The sequence below is a fragment of the Vanellus vanellus genome (genome assembly GCF_965231255.1).
Source record: "Vanellus vanellus genome assembly, chromosome: 21".
Taxonomy (NCBI): domain Eukaryota; kingdom Metazoa; phylum Chordata; class Aves; order Charadriiformes; family Charadriidae; genus Vanellus; species Vanellus vanellus.
The window spans coordinates 8,965,496-8,976,619 of record NC_138926.1 but is presented as its reverse complement, the minus strand read 5'-3'; the positions used below and the strand labels follow the sequence as shown (position 1 = coordinate 8,976,619).

At 61.3% G+C, this 11,124-nt stretch overlaps 1 protein-coding gene across 1 annotated transcript; it reads left to right on the top strand.

The window, feature by feature from the left end:
• Positions 1-5,192: 5,192 nt before the first annotated feature.
• On the top strand, positions 5,193-10,650 carry LOC309680223 (5-hydroxytryptamine receptor 3A-like; the record flags this gene model as incomplete). Its single annotated transcript, XM_082493769.1, has 9 exons — positions 5,193-5,421; positions 7,351-7,514; positions 7,695-7,739; positions 8,087-8,196; positions 8,745-8,914; positions 9,136-9,296; positions 9,556-9,766; positions 9,945-10,178; positions 10,352-10,650. The coding sequence occupies 9 exons, from the start codon at positions 5,193-5,195 to the stop codon at positions 10,648-10,650; spliced, it is 1,623 nt and encodes a 540-aa protein (XP_082349895.1).
• Between the last annotated feature and the right edge of the window lie 474 nt (positions 10,651-11,124).

Genomic DNA, 11,124 nt, shown 5'->3' with positions numbered 1-11,124 from the left:
CGCATCCCTTGCCTCTCGTTGGGGATGCGGTGTGGGGATTCCCGCTGTGCCGGGACCCTCTTGGCTCCCGCGTTCCCACAGGTGCCCCAGTGTGGGAACGGGGGAGGCGCGAGGGCGAGGAGTCGGTGGGGTTGGTGAAGCAAAACCGAATGAGCCGGCGGCGCTATCCGACATCCCTGGTACACAAAGAAAAAACAAAGATACCCAGTAAGAAGCTCTGCCCGTTTCGGGAGCCCGTGAGGGTGTTAATTGCGAGAGAGTGGGAATGATGTTGGCCACTGCCGTTGTTGCAGTGGGATCCCAGCAGGTCGGGACGCGGTGCCTCTGCCGAAGGAACGCCGCTTTGCCCAAGCGGCTCCCAGCCCTGTCACCGCCTCCATCCTCTGCCTCCCATTTAGCATCCCTAAGGGACTAGTCCTGCCCGGGAATATCCTACTGTCGTGGAGACCTGGGGCAAACCCGAGCAGGGAGATGGTCTTGTTGAGGGACGCGACTCCCAGCGTGCGTACGCTGAGCTGCTGGGATGGCCGCACTGCCATGAGAATGCTCCGGGCCGGCACAGCCCATGGCCAGAGCTCCCTGCCCAGGAAAGGGTCCCCAGGGATTTCCCTACCTTAAAAAAAAAGCTATTAACCATATAAATCCTGCACGTCCTGGTTACAAAGATAAACTCAGCCTCGTATTTTTAGCTCCGGGTTTGCCGAGGGTGTATATTATGTTCAGCAGCCTGATTAATGCTGCAGTGACTAATTAGAGCTCAGAACAGGTACCAGTGATTCGTTTGCAGTGTCAACCACAGTCAAAAGCACTGTTACATCAAAGATCATTTACCACAGGGGGGGGTAGAGGGGGGGGAGGGGGTGTCCTACACCCTCAGACGAAGAACGAGCTGAAGATCTGCCCTTACCCCACTTCTTCCACATCCCGAGATCCTCCCATACAGCCTTGTCTCAGCACAAGGAGGCAGTTTGCATTGTTGCTGCTTTACAAAATGAAAAACCCTGCCACAATGGTGTATCAGCCCTAGGGAAAGGGAGTTGCAGGGAGTTTCAACGGGTACCAAACACTCGCCCTTGAGATGGCAAATGATCCTCGGAGGGAGGAATTTCTCACCTGGAGCTCTGGACTCAGTGGTGGGATGAGGGAGATCTCGCTGCCCCTCGGCCACATCCCGGCCCCGCGTCACGTCACCTACACACGTGGGTGACGCGTTCCGATTCTTAAACAGAAATGGTGGAAAGTTCTCATCTCCCCTTTGGCACAAGCCCTGCCCTCCAACAGGAAAGTCTGGTGCTCAGCTCTGGCTCGAGCTCAGCAACTGGGAACAGAGGTGCCCACAAATTCATGCTTCCCTGTGAAATTCTTGGCCTTGGGGTGATCAGGATGTGATGCCACGGGCAGCCTGGAGATGCTCACCTTCCCCTTGACACCCAGCCTGGACATCGGCAGCATCCTGCACACAGCCAAGCACCCTCTGCTCCCAGCCGGGCTCCGGCAATTGTCCCGTCCCGGGCCGTCCGCGCATGTTGTGCGACAGTGCCTGACCTTTCCAGCACTGCTGCTGTGTTGCTCTGCATCTGTCTCTACCTTCCTTCCCTGGACCGAGAGCATCCCTGGCCTGGGAGCACCTGTGGATCAGCCACCTTGCCTCCCTGCCCCAAACCAGCTGCCTTGTCAGTGTGGCTCGTGGAAGGGGGATTGCTTCGTTTGCGGGAGCTTCCTTACTGGATTTGGACTTCTTGATAGGAACTGGCAGGGCTGGGACCCCTGGCCCGGGGCAGGGCCCAGCTGTGCCCCCCGAGCTGCATGTTGGACTCCAACAGAAACAAGAGGGAGGAGGCTTTGCTGTAAGGCTTTCTCGGCTGTTTTACATCAAAAGCTAACGGCCTTTACAGCCCAAATTAACCTTTCCAATTTGCTTGAAATCTTTCTCATTTTCTTTGGAAAATGAAGGGGAAAATATCCTGCTGTGATGGCCAGTGTGGTTTTATTCAAACCCAGGCTAGAAGAGCTGTGGTTTCTGATTGGAAATGCTGCTTACAAAGTACAGCGGCAACAGAAGCGCTGAGGTGAAAGGTGAGGAAGGCCGACATGAGATTTTTACATAAAGGCAGGCGGTGCGTGCTCAACCCCTGCTGCAAACCCACCTCCGGGATGGAGTATCTGCCGAGAAGGTGGCAGGCAGCCAGAGCCCTGCTTCCCTCTCCTGCCCGGTGCCGCTCCGGCACAGGCCTCCTTTACAACATAAAGAGAAAAAGGAAAAGACGGTCACACAAGACTAACCACTGCTTGGGTCCGCTCTCAGCAAGGCAATTCCTGCCTAACCTCGGGTGATGCCGTGCCTGCGATGTATGGCTGCCATACCCGCTCGGGATGAGCTGTATCTCCTTCATTAACAGCAATGGGCTGCAAATACCTTCCCATACTTATTATTGCCTGGCTTTAATGGATAGCGAAACGGCACCAGAATATTGCTACCACCTGAAGGGTGTCTAATGGAGAAGAGGACTGAAAGGAAAGCGCTCCCTTCCCTTCCTTCGCTGGGGGATTTAAAGGCGTCGGGCTCCTTTGCTGGCAGGGTGCGGATGGGCTCCGTACCTGCAAAGCCACCAGTGACCTCACCGACCCACGGCAGTGATCCCATCAGCCCAGGATGCAGCACCAAGCACCCACTCTGGTCTCTGTTTCGATCATGGAGCCGTGCAAGAGGGTGCTGGGGGAGAGACCCCGCATGCCCCCCTAGCCCCAGGGACCTTCGTGGCACCCTGGGGATGCAGCAACCCTCAGCATCCCCGAGGACCACTGCTCCACAGGAGGGTGGCTTGCTCTCCTGCCCCCACCGAGGCTCCCACATCCCACCGGCGTGGGGGGCTGCTGCCAGCCCGCCCGTGCCAGCACCGGCAGCCCTGCCGCTGGCGCATGGTGTTTATTTCATGTCTCGCAGCGTTAAATCATAGCAGACATGCAATTCGGGGGAGCGCGAGGCTCCGTAATGGGCGGCCTCGGGCGCGTGATGGGGCCGGGGCCGGCAGGCAGCCGCGCTGCCAGGGCTCCTCCGCGATGCTTTATTGCTTTTGACGCTCCAAACACGCTCTGAAAGGCGAGTCCTGGCAGCTGGGTGGGGGGCTGCTTCTCTCCCCTGCCTGCTCTGTGCAGGCGGCTGCCACAGCTGAGACCTCCATCCCTGGTCCCCGGCCCTGCAGCAGCACCCCGTCCTGCACGGAGCTGGGCGGCACGCCTGCCAAAGCCCCGGCATCCCCTGGCGAGTCCCCGGGGAAAAGGGGCAGGAGCTGCTGAGGCTGACGCTGCCGTGGAAATAACACCCGCGCAGGGCTTGGTTGCCTTCCTGGGAAGGGCAGGTTGAGGCGATGGGGGACGCTGAGCATTGCTGGTCCCTTCACGGAGGGGGATGCTGAGAATCACTCATCCCATTGCATCGCACGGACTTTGTGCCCCCGCTCCTGCGCCCTCCCCAGCCTCCGAGATCACCGTTGCTCCTGGCTAAGCACTGGCGCACTGGCTGAAGTTCCCTACTTGTGCCCAGCCAAAGTACCTGCTCTCAGCACGGCTGCTGTGGGAAAAGCCCTTAGTCGATACGGAAAGCCAGAACATTTGTTCCAGGAGCCAATGGGCCGCACACAAATGTGGACTGGGACTCTGCTGGCGGTCGCTGCCTGCGACGTCGCAAGTGCCGGGGGACACGCGGCTCCTCTGTCAGCCCCACGGCTGCGTCTGGCCTTGGGGAAGGTCCCCAGTGCAGCGCAGAGATGCTGCTGCTGTGGCAGAGCCCGGGCGGGACGCAGGGCTGAGCCACGGGAAGCCCCGGACGCCAAGCGCTTCGATTCCCAGAAAAGCAATTACCGTGCAGCAGATTACAGGGCTAATAAAATCCCATTACGCCATTTCGGAAAGTAAATCTGATCTGGGCGCTGCCGATTGATATCAGCCGTCCCACAAAAAGTCCCGCAAGAGCCCCCTGTGCGCGCGCGTAATACGAGGCTATAATAGATCACGCTAATTAGATATCCGATAACAGGAGGGCTGATAGGAACTACATTAAAATCTCTTTAAGATGAAGACGTAAAACCCGAGGGAGAAAATTCAGCATTAATGATGCTGCAGCAGAGGCTCCGCTTGAGCGGTCCTCGCCCCCTCGGCCGCATCCTGCCCGCCGTGGATGTGGGGGCCGGGGCAGAGGGGGCAGAGCAGGGCACGGTCCCCAGCGCCGTGGCGGCGCTGCCCGTGATTTTTATTACCTAGATTCAATAAGGGGAAAGAGCTCCGAGCTGCCTGCGCTCCCCGGGAGGTGACTCGCCAGCCACTAACGGAGCCGAGAAATCAAATTAGCCCCGGCTCTGCTCTCGCTCTCGCCCTGACACTGCTGCTGGCAGCCGAGGGGGAGTTCATCAGGGCCGCGCACTAATTCTTATCTCGTTTAAGTGACTCCACGCTGCCATCTGATGCGATTTGCTCTGCGCCGCCGCAGGCTCCAGTCTCTGCCCACCGCTTCCCCAGTACTTCCAGCAGCTTGGTGGGGGCACAGGCACCTACGACATGTGTAAACAAAGATATACATACACAAATATATAGGATTATAAGATATATAGGAATGGGGGTGGGGGTGAGGGTCCCCTGCCAGGCGGGGGGACATTGCCTCGCCCCAAGGACACGATGCTGAGATGGAGGGAAGGATGCTGTGGCTGGAGGGCAGGCGCTGAACCCATTTTTGCCCTTCATCACCCGGGCCCAACATTTGCTTACGGCCCTATTTGCCCAAAGGTGTTGAACACTGGGGGAAACCGAGCCTGGACGGAGCGCTTTCCCTTGCTGGAACGTGAGGGAAGTGCAGCAATGGACACAGCCCCTGGTGCTGGCACAGTGGGAACCTCCAGAGCCCCTGTTTCCCTGCTCAGGGACAACCATCCCCTGCCGGTGCCATGTCTGTCACCTCCCCGGACAGACCACCCCATCTCAGAGGGTTTCCCCCGGCTGAGGAGCTCCTGGTGCCCGCAGCATCCTCTCCCCCCGTGGTACCCCCCGCTCCTGCTGCACGCGGGCATGATGCTCACACCTCCAAAACCCGCTTTTCCACGGCCAGGCACCCCAGCCAGGGTCAGGGCCGCCCCGGGGGACCCGTCAGGGTGGGGGGTGGCTGGGTGGGCTCCTAGCGCATCCTCCCAGCCTGAAACTTGATGCAGCGGGAGAGGCTGATCGCGAGATTAATTGGGCGTTCTCAAAAACCCAACGGTGGGGGGAAAGCGAGCAAGGAGTGCCGCCTGCCTCCCTGCTCGGGTTCACTGCGGAGCTGGCAGCCTGGGGAGCTGGAGAGGAGGGAGCCGGCGGCCGGCAGAGCCATGACGCCTACCGCTCTCGGGGCTCTTCTGGCCCTGCTGCCTCTTGCCTGGACACTGCAGAGCGCAGGTAAGGCCAGGGACCCGCGGGCAGGGCTGGGGGAGCTGCGGGAGAGCAAGGCTGCCCTGTGCCGAAGGGTGCTAGACCTTCCTCGAACCCAAGCAGCGCGGTACGGCATGCAAACGCTGCTCTGTGCAGAGACCATAACACTACTGAAGACCAACGTACCTGGGAGAAGCCTGAGCATGGGCTTCAGCAACGCAGGCTGAGCGCCCGCAGCGAGGGAAAGGGGCAGCTGAACCCAGCTCGGTGCTGCGGGCTCGTCGGTCCGGGGCTGCAAAGTGCTCGGGAAGTGTGCCGGGTCCCAGCCCTGAAGACAGAGAGGAACAGGGTGATGTCCTGCCCGCCTGCATCCTTCTGTCTGCAAGCTGCTGCCTGAGCCCTCTGCCCCATAAAGGGGTTTCTCCAATATAACGTGTCATCCCTCCTAACGCGGAGCTGGGTTTTGGGGATGGCAGCACGCAGAAGCGATGCTGTGCCTGTGGTTTGTAATCTCAGCTCCACACGGCGCAAAACCGACTGCCAAGCTGTTCACGGGCTGTCGTTATTATCTTCTGTTTAACCTTCCTGGGAAATAGTAGAAAAATCATTGTGCTGATTTGCACCAGCGCAGCTGAAAGCTTTCTCAGCCGGTTTGTAACTCGGGTCTTTGGGCCGCTCGGGTAGATAGCCCCTCTCACTTGGGCGTCACTCCCGACCCCAAAACCTTTTCCCCCATTACCCCGGCAGAGATGGCAGAGGAGGAATGGGAGCAGCAACGCTCTCGCCCTGGTGATGCCGGAGGGAAGGGGGTGGGAAGGTCCGGGCCAATGCACACCTGTGTGCCAGGGCTGTGCCGATTTATTCCAGGCGAGGTGCTGGCACAGGTTTGGGTCCAGACAGACCGGCATGGTGTCCGCAGCAGGTGCACAGAGCAGCCGTGGCAAACCCAGCCCCATCATCCCTCTGCAAAGCCTGAGCATCCTGACCTGGAGCTCGGTGGCGCGGGCGCGAGGAGGAGGAGAGGGTGTGAGGAGGAGTGCGGGCGCGAGCCAGCTGCCACCAGCTGCCGCAGGAAAGGCCGCTTGGCCCCGGCCATGGTGACGGCAGCGCCTGTTTTCCTCCCCTCGCCCTAATTGCTGCCTCTTGCCCCCCCTCGCTGCCTCCGTCAGCGCATGCCTGCCTGGGCGAGGGTCGTGCGCCCAGCCGGCTCCCCGGCATTACCGACCACCTGCGGACTTGGAGGGGCTGAGGCTGCTGCTGCTTTTTTTTTTTTTTTAATCTTAAAAGACAGATTAAAGTTCCCTGCCCGGCAGCTTTTCCCAAGATCCTGCAGATCTATTCCAATTAGTCCCTTTCATTAGGCGGGAATTGGGCTCCGGGGCTGGGCGTGCTGCAGAGCAAAGCCACGAGCGTGGCACGGCTGCAGCATTGCTGGCTGCCTTGCGGCGAGGACTCGGGTGCCAAGAGAAACGTGCTCTGCAATTAACGCTGCAGCACCAGCCAAAGGATTGCTTCCACAGGAAGAAAACGCCAAGACGCCAGGATACCCGTAAATGAACTCAGCATTCTGGTTCATCTCTAACTGTCACTGCCTCCACCTGCACAGCAAAGACCGAATGTCCCTGGAAGGAGTGAGCGGTGGGAAACTTATCTGGGGGCAGCGAGTCCCTTGTGGTCCCCACTGCCACTGCCCTGGCATCCCGGGTAGCCCTCGGGGGAAGGTCATGGCCCCATCCACCTGCACAGCAGAAGACATTAATGAAACATTAGGTGATGGTTCTGGCAGGCTCCCGTTTAACTTTGATGGGAAGCCTCAACCACTCAGTGAGGGGTGGCAGCCAGCAGCATCCTGCGGTTTCTGGCACCCCCCAGGTGACTGCAGCCGTGGCGAGCAGCCCTCCATCCATCCATCCATCCATCCATCCATCCATCCATCCTCTCTCCCTCTGCCATCAGGTACCCGGCGGGGGGGCCGGGCGCCTGAGCCTGCCGAGCCAGCCCTGCGCCGCCTGTCCCACTACCTGCTGGCCCACTACCAGAAGGGCACACGGCCCGTGCGGGACTGGCGAACGACAACCGACGTAGCCATTGACCTCATGGTCTATGCCATCCTTAGCGTGGTGAGTCCTCCGCTCCTGCCCTGCAGGGGGTGGGGGCAGCTGCTGTCAGTGTGGTCAGCTTCTGCATGTCCACAGCAAGGGGAGTGGTACCCGCTGTGCAGTGGCCTCTGGGCACACTCTGCCCATCTGCCAGAGCACCAATACCCCCTGTGCTGACGCTGTGTCCTCTTCTTCCCGCAGGACGAGAAGAACCAGGTGCTGACCACCTACGTCTGGTACAGGCAGGTGAGCAGATGGGACCGCGCGCCCTTGCCCCTGCCTTGCTGGGGCCAGGCACCCACACAAACACAGGTCTTCCCGTGGGTGAGGCATGTAGCCCTGCAGGAGTCCAGCAAGGTCGAGCCCATCCCAGGGGACGACAAGACCTCTGTAGGGCACGAAAGCCAAGGCACAGCTTTCGTGCTCCGTGTGTCACACCGTTGGGTGGTGCAGTAGCTGGAGGACGAGCCTTTCCTCCTTCCCATGGGTGGCCCTGGAGATTGGTTCCCGTGGCAGGGTGCTAGTGTGGGGTTTGGGTGCTGCTGGACTGGAAGGGACCTTGCCCTCCCAGCCCCCTCTCCCTTGTTCCCCAGCACTGGACGGACGAGTTCCTCAGGTGGAACCCAGAGCGGTTTGACAACCTGACACAGATCTCCCTCCCTGTGGAGAGCATCTGGGTGCCCGACATCCTCATCAACGAGTTGTGAGTGAGCCGAACCCCTCGGACCCCCCTCGCCCACCATGGGCATGCGCTGCCCCACGCTTTGTATTCCCGGCACAGAGCTGGCAGCCTCCCCGCATCGGGCGAGCTGCAGATGGGGACCGACTCGGCAGTTGGGCCATTTCCAATGCTGGCTAACCGCAACCGTCGGTAATTACCCACGCCGTGCCGGGGGTGGGATCCAGATATCTGGAGAAAGGCTTTGTGAAGGCAGCACAATGCGAGGGCAGCTGCAGAGCTGCCGGCCCTTCCCGCGAAGCCAGCCGGCGTCCTTCCCACTCTGTAGTGATTTAAGGTGTTCCTTCGGGCTCCAGAGAGCCCTGGGGCAAGGACACAAATGCTCCTGGGGCTCGGAGTGGGCAGCAGCCCAGGCAGTGCAGAGGTGATGCCAGGCTGGCACGTCTGCCTGGGAACTGCCAAACAAGCAGTGCCGGGGAGAAGCCCGTGTCACCAGGGCAGTTCCCCTCAGCAGGAGGACCCCCCACTAAAGGTGCTCCCCAGCCCACATTTCTGTCTGTTGTGCCCCCCAGCGTGGACGTTGGAAAGTCCCCACACGTCCCCTACGTCTACGTTAGCCACCATGGGGAGGTGCAGAACCTCAAACCCATCCAGGTGATGACCGCCTGCAGCCTGGACATCTACAACTTCCCCTTCGACGTCCAGAACTGCTCGCTCACCTTCACCAGCTGGCTGCACCACAGTGAGTGCCGGGTCCTCCGCGGCCGAGGGGCTCGGGGGGAGCGGGCAGGGCCTCCGCCGGGCTGCAGAGCTCCGTGCAGAAGGCGACTCGTCCCTCTAGATGGCCCCAGCGGACCGGCGATGCGCGGGGCGGGCAGGCACCCAGCCCGGCGGGGAGGTGCCGCCAGCTGCCGGCGCCCGGGGCCGGGCACCCCTGGTCCTCACCTCCCCTTCGCCCCCCAGTTCGTGACATCAACCTCTCGCTATGGCGGCAGCCAGAGCTGGTCAAGTTCGACCGGAGCGTCTTCATGAACCAGGGCGAGTGGGAGCTGCTCTACGTCCTCAGCAGCTTCCAGGAGTTCAGCGTCAAGAGCAGCGACAGCTATGCCGAGATGAAGTTCTACGTAAGGTTCTTTGGCCACCGAGCTGCTCTGGAACGGGGCACTGGGGAACGGTCTTGCCCTGGCTCCTGTTCCTTGATCACCAGCTGCTCCCTGCCGCAGTGCTCCTGCCTGCAGGCAGGAGGGTCCCGGTGCGGAGCCCTTCTCCTCTGGCTCACCTTAGTGCATCCCTCCACCCTTACCTGCCTTGGTGGAGAGCCACACTAGCTCAAGCCCTGGTTTCAACCCTTCGCTGAGCCTTTCCCATCTCTCTGTTCCACAGGTAGTCATCCGGAGACGCCCCCTCTTCTACACTGTCAGCCTCCTGCTCCCCAGCATCTTCCTGATGCTTATGGACATCGTGGGCTTCTACCTCCCTCCCAACAGTGGCGAGAGGGTCTCTTTCAAGATCACGCTCCTGCTGGGCTACTCGGTTTTCCTCATCATCGTATCTGACACACTGCCGGCTACTGCGGTCGGCACCCCCTTGATAGGTACGGCAGCACCTCCTGCCTCGCTGACTGCTACAGCAGTGCTGGGCCTGGAGCAGCACAATCTGCTGCTCCGTGGAGACCACAGGTCCCCTAGAGAGGTGGGCAGTGAGGACTGGCTCAGGAACACATTCTGTGCATGAGCCTTTGCAGACCGCTCACCTGGCTGACATCTCCGCAGGCATCTACTTTGTGGTGTGCATGGCGCTGCTCGTCATCAGCCTGACGGAGACCATCCTGATCGTGCGCCTGGTGCACAAGCAAGACCTGCAGCCCCACGTCCCCGAGTGGGTGAAGCGCCTGCTGCTGGAACGAGCCACCGTCATGCTCTGCATCCGGGACAGGAAGAAGTTCAGCCAAAGCAGGACGCAGAGCTTGGACATCTCCAGGCAGGCGGAGAGCAACGACAGCACAGGTATGGGCTGCATGGAGAGGTCCCACGGAAACCGAAGGGGTCTGGGCCCCACGTAGCCGTCTATGTTGACGTAGCCCCAGTTTGCACGGTGATCTGGATGCCTGGGTCACCCGCAGAAATCCCAGCTCCCTGTCTAAAGAGGTTTTTCATACTTGCCTCTCTCGGTCGTGCAGCCAGGCTGAACCACTACGGCTGTGAGGACCCCCAGGAGTGTGAGACGGTGGGGGGCATGAGGCCCGCACCGGCCTCTGCTGGCCAGGCGGAGGGCTCCCTGCGGATGCAGGGCATCCTGCGGGAGATCACCGCCATCCGCCAGTTCCTGGAGAAACGCGAGGAGTTTCGCGACGTCGCCCGCGAGTGGCTGCAAGTGGGCTATGTGTTGGACGTCCTGCTCTTCCGGGCGTACCTGGCGGCCGTCCTGGCCTACAGCGTCACGCTGGGCACCCTCTGGTCGGTGTGGCGGGACGCCTGAGCGCCCCCCGCCCTGGGGGCAGGAGGGGCGGAGGCCGAGGAGGGGCGGCGGAGCAGCGGGACCCCGGCCGGAGCCCTGCGCCGCGCTCTGCCCGCCCCGCCGCCACTTCAGCACCGCGGACAGCGCCCGCCCCGCCCGGGGGTCCCCGCCGCCCCCGGGGGTCCCCCCTGCCCCTCAGCCCGCCTGCCCTGGGGAAGCCCCCGCCTCCCTGCACGAAGCACCGGGGGCCACACGCCCGTGGCCCCTTCCCCATTATTCCCCTGCTCCGCACGGGTCTTTGTTCCCCCACCCGGGCCCCTTTATCCCCTCCACCCGGGCCTCTTTACCCCCCCAACACCTGCCCAGCGGTACAGGAACTGGGAGAGAACCAGTGCCAGCCAACGGCAAAGGAACCGGGGTGCCAAGGGGACTGCTTCCGTGGGCACGTGGTGCTGGCAGAGCCATGGGGTCACCCATTGCTGCCGCAGCTCCAGT